General features: G+C 46.1%; 1 protein-coding gene across 1 annotated transcript in view; it reads right to left on the reverse strand.

Annotated features, from left to right (window-relative positions):
* Window positions 1–18,028, reverse strand: part of Fgd1 (FYVE, RhoGEF and PH domain containing 1) — a 41,355-nt gene that overhangs the window by 10,583 nt on the left and 12,744 nt on the right. Inside the window, exons 2-9 of the mRNA XM_008838746.2 lie at window positions 11,320–11,493; window positions 10,589–10,766; window positions 10,075–10,462; window positions 9,908–9,964; window positions 8,327–8,416; window positions 7,504–7,652; window positions 5,064–5,220; window positions 4,820–4,958 (exon numbers count right to left, since the gene is read on the reverse strand). Of these exons, the coding sequence (XP_008836968.1) occupies window positions 4,820–4,958; window positions 5,064–5,220; window positions 7,504–7,652; window positions 8,327–8,416; window positions 9,908–9,964; window positions 10,075–10,462; window positions 10,589–10,766; window positions 11,320–11,493 (1,332 nt within the window). The remainder of the gene's footprint in view (window positions 1–4,819; window positions 4,959–5,063; window positions 5,221–7,503; window positions 7,653–8,326; window positions 8,417–9,907; window positions 9,965–10,074; window positions 10,463–10,588; window positions 10,767–11,319; window positions 11,494–18,028) is intronic.

Below are 18,028 nucleotides of genomic sequence, written 5' to 3' on the forward strand. Positions count from 1 at the left end.
ATAATATGGGAAATGCTCAGGTGTTTTAAGAAAACGATACAGTCTTGAATATACAAAATGACCTCATTCTTGAAAACATACACGTCTAAAAAACATCAAGAAGAATGTACGCCTAAATGCTCACCATGTTTATTTTCTTGACCTAAATGCTCACTGTGTTTATTTTCTTGACCTCTGGTCACAGGTGATTTCCTGTCCCCACCCCCCATCTTTTTTTTTAAATTTCTACACTTCCTGCATTGACTAGGTATCATTAAGAAAGACAAATTAAGAGGGTCCCCATAAAGCTCCCCAAATACATGCTAAACAAATCTTGCCTCTGTTTATAGTCTGGTTGCAGCTCTATGACCCCCACTCTACATGGTGGATTTCCCATTCTGAATTTATACCTGTACTGGAGAAACACAGGTTCACACTGATGGCAAACCAAATCCCATTTTCCTAAGAAGCCCTGTCTTTATGAGTGCATTCTGGTACTCAAGGAGGTCTGTGGTCACTGCTCTGGCTCAGGCCTCCATATTCCTTTCAGGTACTAGGCCTGTTGCCAATTCTTCCACCCTGGCAGCCAGAAGGAGCTCTCTCGTACATAGCTTATTGTCTTTCCTCTGCTTAAATTTGTCAATGGATCCCTCTGTGTCAGCACAGCAATGACCCAACCCTTTTGTCTAGCATTCAAAGGCCTTGATGACTGGCTTCTATTGACCAGTCTGGCTTCCTCCACATACACACCTCCTTCAACATGTCCTGTCCTGCTTCAGGATATCTGGCCAGCTGCCACTCGGTTTTCTGGATTCAGCTCACCACTTCTAGCCATCTATGAGTTCCAAGGCCTGGTTAGGACACTGTCTTTGCTCCATCTTTCCACTAGTCATACTGGGTGCTCATCACTCATCTGTATCTGTATCCCTGAGTATCCTAGGAGCTTTGTAGGACCAAGTTTCCACTATCTTCTTCAGGGCTCTCAAACACATGCTTAGTATAAATTAACTCCTTCAATAAAAACAATCCCAATAAGTAACTGTGCCCTATTTGTCCAATGACAATCAAAATTCAGAGGGGAGGTGGTTGTCTACCTGGGAGGTGGCAGTTGGCATGAGAGCTGCTTTTTCTCCTATATATTCTGCATCTTTCCCACATCAGAGTAGTCAAGGTAGGTAGAACCCAAAAGGACAGGAAGAAAACTGGCAAGTTGGGAGCAACTGACAAGTTGGGAGCACATAAACTCAGGCCTGCATAAGTGGCTGGGCTCAGACGGGAGACTGTGCTTGCTATCAGGAGCCCTTTCTCTGAAGATGCACGATGTGAGAAACAGAAATTTCTGGAAGTCTCATGTGTGCAGGCATTGTCTGGTGGTTCACTGTGAGGATGTTGAGTCTAGGATTTGGCTAGGAAGTGCAATTGGGGGGTTTGGTGTATACTTAAGTTTAGAAGCTTTAGTGGGACCTGGTCTTGGAAGTCTGGGATCTCAGTCTGGAGTTCAGTCTTTGGAGTTCAGTAGTGTAGGTAGCTGAGATCAGTAGTTCCATGTAGTCTGTTTTGGGGAGCTGAGCCTGGAGTCTAGGCTCTGGAGTTTAGGTGTGGGATCTAGAAAGTAGGTGAGTCAGTCTACACAACCAGATGTATGATTCAGTAGGGCTCCGCCTAGGGATTTTAGTCTGAGAGGTAAAATGGGAAGCCCAGCAAAGGATCTAGAGCTGGGGAGCACAGTGGGCAGAACTTAGCTGGTTCTCACTGAAAGAACCCCCTCTAAGCAGCTGAGAAAACCGTACTAGGAAGGTTTTTCTGGGGGGAGGGTCATCTCTGGGGTCAATATAGGAAGCTCTGAGGTTTGTTCTGGAGACACAAATAGGGTTGGCGTTCGTATAAAACAGTTTTTGCGGATTAGACTGGAAGTTTCAATCTAAGGGATATTAAATGAGGGGATTAACCCAGGGTGTTCAGTCTGGGAACACTTGTCTAGAGGATGGTGTCCAAAAAGATGAGGCTGGGAAGCTCTACTGGGAGACTCTCACTCTGGAGCCTTGGTCCTCAGGTTCTCAGAGCTCAGGGTTGTTGGAAGAGAGTTCCTGAGGCCCAGTCTGAGGATTCTAGTTTGAAAAAAAAGTGGAGAAAGAGAGAGAGAGAGAGAGAGAGAGAGAGAGAGAGAGAGACCGACCTTGTACATGCTAGGAAAGTGATCTACCAATGTCAATCCCCCCACCCCCTTTTACTGGAGTTTGAAATAGGGCCTCATTAAGTTGTTCACACTGGCATTGAGTTTACCATGTAGCCTTGGCAGTTCAAGGACTTGTGAGCCTATGAATCCTGCCTTGGTCTCCATAGTAACGAAGATTATAGACATGTCCTACCATATCTCGGCTAGAAGGAACTTTAAGGTTTAGGCTTTGAAGCCCATTCTGGCTAAGGTACTTAGTATGCAGGTATCTGTTGGAGAGATCAGCTATCTAGAGATCTAGCTTTCTTTAGAGGTCCACATTGGGTAGCAAAGTGCCCATCTGGTTGGGTAAAGGAGGCTCAATTTGGGAACTGCATATAGCCTGGACACAACTATTTGTCCTTATTCTTGTGACTTGCCCACCTTCTGTCTTCCTCCTGCCACTACGGCTGCTTCTATGTTCCTTTGCTGAGTCCATCTTCCTGAACTTTGACTTGAGCATCCCTTTTTTATCTACTTAGTCTCACTCCCTTCCATGATTCCCACTAGCTCCATGGTTTTGAATGCTAACTATGGGCCAATGGTACTAAATCCCTCCTTGGATGTCTAAACTGGCAGCTCACTTTGAAAATCAAACTCCTGAGCACATCTAAAAAACTTATCATTGAGTTGGGCGTGGTGGCACACGCCTTTAATCCCAGCACTTGGGAGACAGAGGCAGGTGGATCTCTGTGAGTTCAAGGCCAGCCTGGTCTACATAGTGAGTTTCAGGACAGCTGGGGCTACAGGGAGACCCTGTCTCAAAAAGACCAAAAAAAAAAAAAAAACTTATCATTGAGACAGGTCTCACCATGTAGTCCTCTTGCCTCTGACTCCCAGGTGCATTGCCACGCTCAGCAAAAACCATCATTCTTTTTAAAAAAGATTTGTTTCTGAATTATGGGTATGTGTCTCTGTGTAGGTATGTGCACATGAGTGCAGGTGCCTGAGGAGAATCCCCCTGGGCTAGAGTTAGGCAATTGTGAGCCATCTGACATGAGTGCTAGGAACCAAACTCAGGTTGAGCCATCTCTCCAGCCCCAAGAACCATCATTCTTGACTCTCCCAATCTCCACATCTACTGTGGCCGTTCAGTGCCATTTCCAAATAGAATGTATCCCAAGTGGAATCATTTCTCTTCACTCCCATTGCTGCTATCTTCCTCCAAGCCAGCTTTTGTCACTTAGATAACTGCAAATCCCTTTTTATAGATCTGACTCCCTCTTTTACTCTCTAGGTAATTCTGGCTAAAACTTTTCCATAGCTACCCACTATACTCAGATTAAATCCATCTCTTCATCTTAGCCTCCAAAGCCTTGTTCCTCTCTCTAACCCCACTTCTATTTATCATTCTGCCCTCACTTGGCATGCTTAAGTCACACTGACCCTCTTGTAGGTACATACCTCCCCCAGCTTCTCCATTTCCCGTCTTGGGGACTCTGCAATGGCTATTGCAGCTGCCTGGAACATTCCCCTCCCATTGGCCTGTGGCTACTTTCTTCTTGTTATTCAGGTTTTGACTCAAGTATCTTCTATGCACAGAAGTCACTCAGTCTAAAGTAGACTACCCTATTACATCATTCTCTTCTAATTCTCCAAGTTACACTTAGCACCTATCTTCCTGTGTATTTGTTACATTTATTTACTGGCTTTCTCTCCAATTACAACACACTGTCTGTGAGATGAAGGACCTTTCTATTTTACTCAGTTTTCTATTGCCAGTACCTAGAACAATGCATAGAACACTGAGGTACTAAGTATAGGTGTTTATAATAAATAAAGGAAAAAAAGAGTTGGAGAAGAGAAAGTGGGCTAGACTAAGGATTTCTATCTGGGACATGACTCTATACAAATGGGATGGATATGGGTATGGAAAGAATCTGAACCAAACATTTTTCTAGTGGTTCTGGTGTGTGAGGACTCACACTGAGATACCTCAGTCAGTGTAAGGAGGTATCTCAGACTAGAGATACATATCTGAGAGGCATAAAGCATGAGAACCAGTCTGGGACAGTCAATACCAGAGAGGTAATACTACAAGGCTTCTGATTAGGTATGAGGTTATTTGGGGGGGAGAGGGGGTTTATTCTGGAGAGTAGCTAGTAGACCAGGAGAGGAGCTCTAACTCTGGAGGATGGAAAATTAGAAGTTTGATGATACAGTGCTCTTACTGGGGAGCTCATCCACGAAGAATGAAAGAAAAAGACTTGGCCTAAAGGAGTCAAGTCTAGGTACTCAGGCTCTTGAAATTTAGGCTCCATTTCATTTTGTACTTAGTAGAACTTCATCTAGAAGGGAATGTGGGAGTCAGCCTAGGAAATGCAAGGTTTCCTTTAGGGGATCATTTCAGGCATGTCCCTCAGACTCTACAGTTCCAGTTAAGACATTCCTAACTGGGTTCTTCCTGGGTAATCAGGCAGGGATCTCAACTTGGAGGTTCATCCTAAGGTCTCATCACAGAGCCTCAATGTAAGCCTTTTAGTTTGGAGAGCCTATTCTGGGATTTTAATCACACAGCAGTGGAAGGACAAGCCTGTGAATAAAGTCTTGGGGTCCTGCCTCAGGGGTCTGACTTACAGCTATCAGTGTTGAGGAGCAGGGCAGGGCCTGGGGGTGCACACTCACTCTGGGCATCCTTGCTGTCCGGGGACCCATGAGGCAGCTTTAACAGATAGTCCTTGAGAAGTAGCTCATAGCGAGGGATGCGCTGCACTGGCTCCAGCATGTGGTGCTGCAAGGTCAGGTTGCCACAGGCTTCCTCCTTCTGTGACAGACAGAAGCAGAGAATCTCAGGTCTCGTTAAAGACCTACCCCAAGTCCCTGTACACCTCTCCTCCTACAACCTGATCCATCTAATTTCAACACTTACCTGCACTTCATGGATGATGACTTTAAACTGAGTAGAGCGCTCTGTCCAAGTGTTAACCAGCTCTACAGCCCGGTCGAAGTTTTTCACGTACTCGCCATACATCTTAAGGAAGGGTGCCAGCTTCTGAAGGATGTCACCGATGCGTGGGTAGCGGTCCCTAGAGTAGAAGAAGGGACTGACATGATCATATGATCCCCCAACAGGTCTCCAATCACAAGTCTCCAGTCTCAGGAAGACTGCTCTCATGTTAGTCCAAAAAAGTCATTTCTCGATAGTCTGCTTATTTGGGAATGCTGCTTATATATTACAGGCCAATTAGGCTGAAAGACCCAGTTTGACTCAGAACCATAGCCTGGGAGACACCTGACCCAACTCTGCTCCATGTCCTGGAACACATACTCTCACCTGACTGTTGAGGGCCACTCATATACTGATTACTGATTCTGTGCCCAGTCTTGTGCTTCTAGAAACACAGTACTGAGTCATACCCAGTCAAGCCCTGAGAGCCTCACTGTCTGGTAGAGTAGGCAAAGTAACCAGTTCTTGTTGAACTTCGGGTCACAGGATGGTGGGGCGATATGGGAACTAGGCTTTATGCCAGCCCTCTGTAGTCACAATCTCGTGAAAGAGACACACTTTATCCTGTGAGTGCAGGAAACATGGAGACAATTTTAAGCAGGTAGTGATATATGGTCTGGTTGTTGTTTATGAAGACCATTCAAGCAGGTGATGTGATCTCTAAAGGCCAGATTGGAAGAAGAGAACCTGAAGGCTGGAGCAGGCGTGTAAACCATGCCCCCTCATGTATTAGCTCCTCCTGAAATTCTTCTTTACCCCTAGGATATATATATTGGTTCATTAGTCTGTATCTCCAGTCTCCCATTCTCATTTTCATCATAGCACTGATAAAAGCAGCAGCTTGGCCAGGCATGGTGGTATGTGTCTTTAATCCCAACATTTGGGAGGCAGAAGCAAGTGGATCTTTATGAGTTTAAGGATAGCGAGCTGGTGTACATAGTGAGACCCTAATCTCAAAACAAAACAAAACAAAACCAGCACCTCACAATCTTCAAACATTTATAATGCCAGAAAGTGTTCTGAGCTCTCAACATATATTACTACATTTAATCCTTAAAATAACCTTACAAGGTAGGCCCTTATTATCACCCTTTTAAAGGTAAGGAAAGTTTTGAGTACAGCTCAGTGGTAGAGCACTTGCCTAGCATGAATAAAATAAAGATGAGGAAGGCAAGGCACAGCAGCTTAAGAAACTTGCTTAAATTAGACAACTGGCAGAGGAAAAATCTGAACCTAGCTACTTTAGCTCTTAACCATATAGTCTTTTTGCTTGCTTGTTTGTTTTGAGACAGGGTCTCACTATGTAGTGGAAGTTGGCCTCAAACACACTGATCTCCTGCCAGACTCCTTAGTACTGGGATCACAAGCATGCACTACCATCCCAGCTTGATCTCAAACTCTGAGACAGGGTCTCCCTGTAGCCCCAGCTGGCCTGGAACTCACTATGTAGACCAGGCTGGCCTCGAACTCACAGAGATCCACCTGCCTCTGCCTCCCAAGTGCTGGGATTAAAGGCGTGCGCCACCACGCCCAGCTTTTTTAAACTTTTTAAAACATTTTATTTATTATTTTTATTTTATATGTATGGGTGTATTGCCTGCATGTAGGTAAGTGCACCCATGTCGTGCAATGCCCTTGGAGGACAGAAGAGGCTATCGGATCCCCTGGGACTGGAGTTAGCTGCCATGTGGGTGCTGGGATTTGAACCCGGGTCTTCTGCAAGAACAACCAGTGTTCTTAACCACTGAGCGATCTCTCCAGCCCCATGTTTCTTGTTTTTTGAGACAGGGTCTCCCTGTAGCTCCAGCTAGCCTGGAACTCACTATGTAGACCAGACTGGCCTTGATCTCAGGGAGTTCCGCCTGTCTCTGCTGGGATTAAAGGTGTGCGTCACCACACTTGGCTTATAGTCTTAAGTTTATTATTATTACTATGTATGTGTATGATATTGTGAATGCAAGTGCACACATGCCACAGCATGTGTGAGAAGGTCAATGGACAACTTTATGGAGTCTGAATCTGTTCTTTCCTTCTACGTTATATGGGTTCCAGGGATCAAGCTCTGGTTGCCCCATTTGTGCATCAAGCACTTTTATCCACTGAGCCATCTTATTGGACTTCTCATATTCTTAAGGGCTGTTATTCTGCTATAGCATTCTAGGTCCTGGTCTGTGTTCCACATTAGATTGGGAGGGCCTAGAAGGCAGATGTTGGGACTGAATCTTTTTGCCAAAGAGAAGGTAGGCAGGAATGAACTTATTTTTATGATGCTAGAGATGTAATGCTATGTAATGCTATCTGAGCCTGAGCTTGGCATGCAGGTGGACAGCAGAGTAAGCAGCCTGGCTCTGGGGTCCCTCACCATTCCTCCATGCGCTTCTCTAGCTCAGGCAGCAGGAACTGCTGGTGGAAGCAATAGATGGAGCAGATATTAGAGAAGATGCCGTGAACAACATCGGCAGGGAAGGAACTGCGGTTCCGAGCTTCTTCCAGCAGCCGGGCACAGAACACCTGTGGAACAAGGCAGGAGTGCTCAGCCCAACTGGGACTGGGGCTTAGCTAGGGAAAAGGGCAGCTTGCAGGTGAGGGCAGTATTTGTGGGCAGCTTTGTAGGACTCTGGGGTTAGCATTGGTCTTAAGACTGAAGAGAAAATACAGAGAACTGGGGTTACTAAGATTAGGACCTGGGGTTAGAAATCGGAACAGTGCCAAGACAGGACCTGAGTCAAAGTCAGAAGTAAATTCAGGGTCTGAGAGAAAGTTGAAATTGGATCCATTTATTTTAACAAATATTTATGGGTGTCTACTGTATGTAAGGCACTGTCCTAGAGGTTAGGATGGAACAGTGACGAAAAAAAAAATTCCTACTCCTAAGAATTCTACTGCATCTAATGGGGGGTCAAGGAAGAGTCAGAACGAGGGTCAAGATGTCAGGGAGTCAGCAGTAGTGTCAGAGTCACAATCAGGGCTCGTATACCTGTTAAGGGTAAGGAATGAGGATCAAACTTCGGATCATAATCAGGGCTGGCTGGCTTCAGGGACAAGTTGGCTTCAAGGTGAGCCAGAACCTTTACCACCTCTGCATTCTGCTCCCAATGGTGGGGTTAGGCTCAGGCCCTGTCATTTCCTCTTTGGAACCTACCTACCAGGTCCTAGGGTGCTGAGACCCCAGAGGGGCCATTCACCTGATCCAGGAGATGAAGCCTGGAAACATAGGCCTTCTCAGTTTGCAGGAGTTCATTGGCAATGTGGAACACCTTCTGCTGCACAGTCAGCTGGAAAGGAAAAGTGACCCTTGATCCATCACCTCTATCCTAACTCTAACCCAAGCTCCAGCGATCCTTTTCTCCTCCCTCACACCTCCCTCCCTCCTTCCCTTTCTTCTTCCTTCACTCATTTATCAGGTGTTGCTATGCGGCTCAGAGTAGCCTCAAATTCTTGGACTAAAGTGATCCTTCTGCCTCAGCCTCCCCAGTAGCTGGAACTACAGGCAAATATCACCATGCCTGGATCCCCTAGAATTCTAGAAGAGCTCACATATTGCTGTCAGCCTAATGCAACCCAGCGATAACCCCAACATGACTCTCCATGTTCCCCACAGCTGCATCCCTGACTCCCAATTAAAAAGCTTGCTCCTAAATTATGATGGCATGAATTCCATTATGCAGCTACTCATAATACCCATTAAACTGCTTTATCTACTCACTGAACAGTTTCATGGCTAAACATGAGAACCAAGCCGTCAGACTTTCTGGATTCAAATCCCAGCTCTACCATTCACTAGCGTGCCTAAGTTTTAAAATTTCTCTGTATTTAAGTGTCCCTATCTATAAATACTGATAATAACAGGACCTACGTCCATTTGTAATGGAGACAATTAAATGATTTCATTAAATTAAATTATTTAACTTTGTAATGCTGGAGATCAACTTCAGGGCCTCATATATGCTAGGCAAGTGCACTATCACTGAGCCATACTCCCAGCCCTAAAAGATTTCCTATAAATAAAAACAGAACAGACTGAAGATTATAGTCTCTAAATATCAGCTATTTATTCTTCCATTCAGTTCACTGTCAGCAAAGGCAGTGGGGTGTGAGAAAAGCACAAAAGTATAAAAATGTCTAAGACTCTGCCTGTTGGCCTACTTTCCTACTCACTGGATACCCACTTGCTGAGTACCTTTCATCTCAGCCCCCACACTTGAGCTTGGTCCTGGCAGAGCTGGTATTCCGACTGAGACCTTACTTGAGTGCAAGGATGCCTTCTGAAGAAATGTTAAGTGGACAGGGTACAGAAAGAGTTCCCAAACATCAACAGCTTCAGGCCCCTTAGGGGCTCTGGCTCTGTGCCCCTCCTACAGTTGCTGAGAAGTCTTTCTGGCATGTGAGACTTTCTGTCATAGAAGCAAGGAAACTGAGGCTTGTAATGAGGAGTGAAGAGGGAAGAGACTTACCCAATATCACACGGCTACTGAGTTATTAAAAAACTGAGTCCCATCCATTGGTTCTCTGATAAAAGTGGAACCACCTTCCTAGTGGGCATTTGGAATGGGGCATGGCCATTTGGTGGTTGCAGTAATTTTGGAGAGGAACAGCGTTTTACTACTGGTATTTCATACTAGGAAACCAAGAAACCTAAGTAGATGAAATGGGAACAATGCCCTGTTTTGAGAAATACCAAGCTAGGGAAAGAAGCAAGCCCAAAAGCCAGGCAGGCTCCTGTTTTCTCTGCATGATCCTGCCTCTTGAGGAACATAGGTCAATACCTCCACAGACTCCTGTCTCTCCAGCGGGGACACTGGAATTTCTCTGTCCTTCTCTTCCTCCTCCTCCTCCTCCTCCTCCTCCTCCTCCTCTTTATTCTCCTTCATCTGCTTCCTCCCCTTTCTCTTCACATTGCTTCTGTACTCTCCTTTCTGAGCTTCTCTTCTACCTCCTCCTCCTCCTCCTCGTCCTCCTCTTCCAGGTCACTGTCAACCTCCTGGGAGCCGGGCCGGTGGGGATCGGCCAAAGCAACAGGCACACTGGCCAGGGCAGGGGGCCCGGGACAGAGACTGTGGCTGGGGGGCCCGTCATCACTGACGAAGCAGGTCTCTTCACTGTTGGATGGCGAGCTGATGCTGTCAATGCCGCTGTCCCGGTTGGGCACCTTCTCACCATCCCGGGGCCCAGGAGCCAGCAGGAACAGGCAGCGGGAGGCCTCACCCTCAGGGAGCTGGGACACTGTTGGCTGCGGGGGTGGCTGTGGCAACATTGCTGGCTCTGGGGGACCTGGGCAGGGGCCAGGGGCTGGCCTATCCGAGGCGACAATCACAGGCTCTCTGAGGTGGGTGGTGGATACACACGGAGGCAGGGTATGAGCTGGACTGAGAGGCCTCTCCTACAGCTATCCCTTTCTGTCCCAGATCCACCCTTCCCTCACAGGGTCCTGTAGGGACCAGACTCACCTTTCAAACTTCTCAATCAGTGAAGACACTGCTGCAGAATTAGTGCTGGCCTCAGCTCTGGGGGCAAGACCCTTGGCTACTCGGGGGTCTGCAGGCAGTGGGCGTGATGGTGGAGGAGGAATGGGCTCAGGTGGGGGAAGTATCCGGGGCATCTGCAGGTAGCTGGGCTTTGGGGGAACTTGAGAGATGAATGGGAAGAGAGGAAATGTTAATGAACTGGATTTGGAGGTAGTTATGATGGCCAGGCTATACCTAATTCCAAAACCCCCAGATTTTTCTTTATTGTATCTATACATGCCAGGCAAACACTTTCTTCCATTAAGCTACATCCCCTACCAATGTTACTCGGTTGGTTTTGTTTATTTGTTTTGGGGTCTTGTTATATAGCCCTGACTGGCCTGGTACTAGTTATATAGCCCCAACTGACCTCAAGTTCACAGCAATTTTCCTGCCTCAGCCTCTGGAGTGCTGGGAATATTAGATTTGTGCCACCATGCTTGGCTGTTTTTTTGTTGTTGCTGTTGTTTTGTTTTGCTTAAGGTAGGCACAGAGTGGGACTGAGGTTAGGTCCCAGTAGCATATATTACCCCAGGCAACACCTTTCTGCCCACTAGGTAGGTATTACTGCCTCAAGACCATGGTGCCTCCTTCTTCTTTGGTCATCCATTAATTTCTTCTTTCCTCTGTGCACTCTGCTGATCGATTTCTCTACTCTTTATGGAAGCACTTACCCTGTGGCTTTGGGCCTGGTGCCCGCTTCAATGGCGAAGGACGCTGGCTGGGGGTCTCAGTGGGGGGGCCTGGGTCTGAACGAAGCCGCTGGGGGCCTTCTGGATGAGGCTCAAGGTTCTGGCCAGGGTCAAGGGACAAACTTTTCACCAGGATCCGGTTTCCCTGATGCAGCCCTGCAGAAAAGAAGAAACTAGATGTGAAGCGACTGATTTTACCCCAAGGGAGACTATGGAGAAACATACCTTAGCAAGCATCTAGAGCTAGACTTCTCTGAGCCCTTTACTGGCCATATTGCTTTGCCAAGAAGTCCTTATCACAGGCTATTTTCATCAAGAGATAATAGTGCTCTGTGATTAACACACTGATTCCATGCATATCGCCATGGAATGCAGGTAATTAAGGACTCCAAACTAGGGAGTTCAAGCAGGGTATAAGAGAGCACCCTAAAGTTTGTGTACATGTCTGTAGCTCTTTAAACAGCATCAATGGGCATGCTTGGCACAAACCATTCTTCATCCTACTATATGTTATTATTTGTTTTTATTTTTTATTTATTTTTATGTGTGTGTTTTTTCCTGCATATATGTAAGTGCACCCATGTGTGTAATGCCTGCAGAAGCCAGAAGAAGGTCAGATCCCCTGGAACTGTAGTTAGGGATGGTTGTTAGCTTCCATGGTGGACTGGGAACCAAACCCGGGTTCTCTACAAGAGCAGCCACTGTCCTTAACCATTGAGCCATCTCTCTAGCCCTGTTTGTTTTTGAGACAGGGTCTTACTCGTAGCCCAAGCTGAACTCAAAACTCATAGGAATACTCTTTCTTCAGCCTTCCAAGTGCCAGGATTACAGGCATGAGCCACACCACACCTAGCTTCTTCATCCCATTTCTTGCTCTTTTTAAAAAATATATTTTATTATTTTTATTTTATGCCTATGAGTGTTGCCTGCATGTATATAAGTGCACCATGTATATGCAATGCCTGCAGAGGCCAGAAGAGGGTGTCGGATCCCCTGGAACTGGAGTTACGGACACCTGTTAGCTGCCATATGGGTGCTGTGAATTGAACCCACGTCCTCTGGAAGAACAGCAAGTGTTCTTAATCACTGAGCCACCCCTTCAGCCCCTCATTTCTCTTTTTAAATATGTAGTATGAGTGATTCACTTGCATGTATGTAAGTGCACCATGTGTATGTGTGGTGTCCATGGAGGCCAGAAGAGAGCGTGCAATCCTTGGAACTGAAGTTATGGGCTGTTGTGAGCTGCCGTGTGAGTGCCAGAAACCAACTGCTGAGCCATCTCTCCAGCTAAGAATGCCTGAACTGTCTTGTCTACAATTTTGTACAGCTGAGTGCCCTTAAAATGATTAAACTTGGAGCTAAAACGTTAGCTCAGTTGATCTTACACCTGCTTAGCATGTGTAAGGCCTGGGTTCCATCCCCAATGCATGTGCATATATACACACTGATGAAGCTATTTTCATGAACAAACATCTTGCTTCTTAAAATCCCAGTGCCTCACCAATTTCTATTACCTTCCTCTACTTCCACAACCACATCCACCTGCATCCATACCACCTCCAGGGTTCAGGTAAATAAGAACACTTCAAAACAGCAAGTAGAAAATTCAGAAAAAGGACTCCCTTTTCATACTTTCTCTACTTCCTTAATATAGGGGCCCTAAACCCACTTGTTTGGGGCCATGGAAGAATTGATGGGTCATACAAGGGAAGATTTAGTTTGGGGAAGCAGTGGGGGACACCCCCCCCCCCAGGATGGACATGCCCCAAAGGAAGGAAATGGAACTTCTATTGTTATGGCTGGGCAGGATGCTGGGGTTGCCTCAGATGATAAAAGTCAGGTAGGGTCAGGGAGGAAGGGGAAAGTCTTGGATGCCAAAACTGAGGAGCTGGTCATCTATCCTCTGGTCAAGGGAGCCATGAAAAGCAATGTATGGGGAGAGATGCAGGTAAGCAGGTGTGAGGACAAGAGAGAGACAGCACTAGTCAAGAGTTCATGGAGCACCAGGAATGCCTATGAGCACAGGCATTTCCAGTTTCAGGCTAGATCGGGGTACACAGTGAAGACCAAACTCAACCCAATCAAATAAACAACCAACAAGAGTTCCTAAAGCGATCACTAGCACATGGTGTGAGTTACACTGTGCCATAGCCACACGGCCTCTCATAGCCACAAAGGTTCTTTTACCCTGTGTCACAGTCTTATAAATGGACAGTCACAAATGGGTCCATTTAGTCACAAAAGGACAAGTATTTACAGTACTTCACACAACTGCAGGGTCACACAAATTCAAATAGGTAAACATATGTCTTCACCCTCCTGAAAGCCTGGTCACACACAAGTGCAAAGACCAACAGCTACAATTCCACATATACACAGAATTCCACACAGTACAACAGAATCATACACACCAGCAATAGGGTCAAGTCCAGTCACAAAGACACAGTCACACAATAGCAGTTCTGCCATTTCACAAGAAAATCACTGAACCACGTAACATACAACTTTATACGTTACTGTATATCACTCAAACATAGTTCCACTAAGTTACAAGTGTCATTTACATTGTATCTCAAATTGCAGGGTCGTGAAGTGGTATAAACACCACAATGTGCCTCTGCATACCTACGAACACACTTATATACAAAGAGCTATTATTTATTAGGATCTATTATACCAGATCAGAAAAAAAACCACAAATAGGGGGCTGGAGATATGGCCCAGCTATAAAGAGCACTGGCTGCTCTTGCAGAGGAGCTGAATTCAGTTCCTAGCATCTACATGGTGGCTAGCAACCGTCTGTTAACTCCAGTTCCAGGGAATCTAATGCTCTCTTCTGACCTCTGTGGGCATTACACGACACAGGTGCACTTACATACATGCAGGCAACACACTTGAACCATAAAAAAAACCCACAAATAGTTAAACAGCATAGTATCACAAGCTATCACATACCCACAAACATGGACATAAAATCAAACACATTTAATAACTGTCATAACCCTGAAATGAGCATCTGCATGGATAGTATCTGAGGGTCTTAGACCAGTGATATAAACACAGACACAAACAGAGGGCATTTGCCTCATTCTGTTCTAAATAAAGTGCCACATGCTGTCCCCACACAGGTGCCACACATACTGAAACACCCATACCCTTCCTTAGAAGGTCACACAGATAGAAAGAGTTATAGGGGATTTTAGGTCTTGTGGCACTGGAGGGAACCACAACCACAGGGTTCTAGACACCTCCCTGGACTCCTGACCCCATCCTGGCTACAGCCTGGTTAGGTAGTCAAGGACCCTTCCTAGCCTTGAGGGAACATGTGCCCTGGGTCTTGGACTCAGTGCATTTCCTCCATCTTGTACCTAGCTTTGGGTACAGTCTCCTCCCTTACCTTCCCACCTAAGCAGGCAGGGCCCAGCCTGTGCAGAGGTGCTCCTCTCCTCACCTCTGGCCCTCTTATCCTGCCCTGCTCAGCACATCCTAGCTGGCCCTGCCCTGTCTTCCCCCTGGGCATGAGCTGAGGATGATGAATCACCTGAAGGGTGGGCACAAGCGTAAAACACAGTTGCAAAGACACAGCACCAGAGAAAGTAAGGATGGTGGCCAGAAAGCTAGTGAGCAAAAGCCAAGCTAGCACACCACCACAAAGACCCCTGTAGATACACACAGGTGCCAGAGCCCTGGGGCTCCCCATCTGTTTCCCAACCCCTCACACCTCAGTAGGTGAGGGGCCCAAGACAAGCTCTCCCCTCTAAATCACTCGGTAGCTGGATAACAGAGCTCCTGTAAGGCTGGCTTCTGTCCTAATGTTCCTCTGCTGCTTTTCAGAGCAGGGTAGTTACTCTCTATGGCTTATCCTCTACTCTGCCCTTACACATGGGAACTCACAGACTGCCCCTGCCTTCTCTCTACCTCCTTGCAGGCAGCCCTACTGAATAGATAGCTAAATGACATTCACAGATTCAGGGATACTCTGGAGTCTCAGATGGAGGGAGGCAGGGATTTTCTGTCTAGATTCTTGTGCCGAGAAAGAGGCAGCTACTAGCTCAAGGTCATACAATAAGGTAATGGCAGACTGGTTCTGGCCTGAGCTCTTTTTCTAATGCTGCTCTCCAAGGAGAAATTGGATAAAAAGGGAGCCCCAAGAGACAGGTGCTTTGGAAGTCACATATTGCAGTGTGATTAGTGAAATGGATACCCCCAACCCTGCCCAAATGGAGATGAACAACAGGATTTCAGTTCAGGAGTATGGGTATGGCCAAGAACCTGGCAAGGTTCCACTAAGGGGGAAAAAGATTCAACATTCTTGCCTCCTATTTCTTTTTTGAGACAAGGTCTCACTGTAGTCCCATATGGCCCAGAACACACTACATAGACTAGGCTGGCCTCCATCTCAGAGATCTGCCTGCCTCTACCTCCCAAGTGCTGGGATTAAAGGTGTGCACCACCATGCCCTGCCCTGCCTCCTACTTCTATATGCTCCTTCTATCCCTTGGTATACACATCCTCATAGTTTTCCCTCAGTGACTCCATTTACTCCAGGGCTTGCTCTTTCTTGGTGGCATCTTCTTTTAGTCTAGGTAAGATCACACAACTTGCCTTCACAAGAGCTTTCCATAATTCCCTACTACCTACGGGAAAACAGAAACTTCTTCACTAGATCTCTCTGGCTCCTCATGGCCCCTCTGCACTTTCAGGCTTCCCTCAGCTTAGTTTGGTAAGCTGACTGTATTTCATAGAGTGCTAGACACTGGGCTGAGGAGAATAAGGAAACCCAGTTCCTGCCCTCAGGGGGCTGCCAAAGTAGGACCTACCTCCTCCTTTCTAAAAACAAAGCCTTTCCTATTTCCCCACTCCGCCCTCGTCCACCTAGGTCCTACATTGGTTTTCTCCAGCCTACTTTTCTTACGGTTGATAATCTACAACATCTGCTGACACATATGTACCCATATCCACACCCCTATCAAGGTACTCTACCAGCACTGTCCCATCCACCACTGGGTCACAGAGTTCAACTGTCTCTCACATACAAAGAGTCACCATCAAATCCTACAACACCACAGCTACACACCAACTGTGCATAGCTCTCAAAGACCCAAAGAGTACCACAGAGCCACCTTGCATAAAGAGATGCAATGTGTAAAGCACGATGTGCATACATACAACCACAAAGAGACTCCCAAATGTCTCAAGACTGACAGGAATCATATACCCTGAGCACCCTAAGAATGCCCAAATGTTCCCAGTTCAACTGTGCAGGTGGGTATATAATCCTCTTGCTCTACCTCTACACCGTCTAGGCCCTCAAGTGGTTGTGTGGCCAATGTTTTGTATGTATAGTGTTAGAGATGTAACTCAGCACATGATAGGCAAGCACTTTACCATTGAACTTTATCAAGAAATAGCAATCTTGACCCTTACCCTACCGATCTTCAAGACAAGAGGTTCACATAAATAATGAATAAATCTTAGTATAAGCATGTCTTGTGTACATTTGTACTAAAAGGTTACTATAGTGCATAAGTTAAGTGTCCCTTATCCAAAATGCTTTGAGCCAGAAATAGTTCAGATTTTGGAGTTTTTGTACTTTAGAATTTTGCATAAACCTTACCAGTTGATCATCAATAATCTGAAACTGTAAAATTTGAATTTGGCAGCACTTTCGATTTCAGATTAAGAATGCTCAATTTGTACTAAAAATTTTGCTTGCTATACATCTGAGAATCTGTGTCTTTTACAGGTTAATCTTGGCAGGGATGGCAGAATGAGGCCTAAAAGCACACCTGGCAATCATCCTCAACCCCTTGCACCCCGGATTCTTGTCTCATTTATAAATAGCCTCAAGCAGGCTAGGGGCTGTAAATGTGTGTACATTTTAAAGACAGGGTCTCATTATGTAGTCCAGATGTGCCTGTAACCTTGTATATAGCCCAAGCTAGCCTTGAACTTTTAGCCATCTTCCTACCTCAGCCTCCTGAGTGTTGGAATTACAGGCATGTGCCACCTTATCTGGCTTGAATCTGGTATTATTTTTTTTAAAAAGATTATGCTACATGTAATGGCTCATGCCTATAATTCTAGCACCTAGGAGATTGAGGCAAGAAGACGGTGAAGCCAGGCATAGCACACATTTAATCCCAGCACTTGGGAGGTAGAGGCAGGCATAACTCGGTGAGTTGGAAGCCATCCTAGGCTACATATCGAGTTCCAGGTCATCCAGGACTACACAGAGAGACCCTGTCTCAGAATAAAATAAAATAAAAAATAAAGCAGTACACATTATCCATGGGCCTGGAGAGATGCCTCAGCAATTAAGAGCACTTGCTGCTCCTATAGAGGCCTGGGGTTAGTTTCCCAGCATCCATATGGCAGCTTACAAGTGCCTATAACTCCAGTTCCAGGAGGTCTGATGACTTCTTCTGACCTCTGTGGATAATGTATGCATGTGGTACACTTACATGCAGGTAAAACACTCATACACACAAAATAAAAATAAATTTTAAAAAGAAGATGGTAAGTTCCAGGCCAGCCTGGGCTATAGAGTCAGACCCTATGTAAAAAAGAAAAAAAGAAAAAAATGAGTTAGAGTTGGAGTTCAGTGGTACAGCACAGGTCTACCATGCATGAAGCCCTGGGTCCCATCCCTAGTACCACAAAAGGGAGGGAGGGAGGGAGGGAGGGAGGG

Source organism: Nannospalax galili, unplaced genomic scaffold (assembly GCF_000622305.1).
Source record: "Nannospalax galili isolate Female #2095 unplaced genomic scaffold, S.galili_v1.0 scaffold1759, whole genome shotgun sequence".
NCBI classification, from domain to species: Eukaryota; Metazoa; Chordata; class Mammalia; order Rodentia; family Spalacidae; genus Nannospalax; species Nannospalax galili.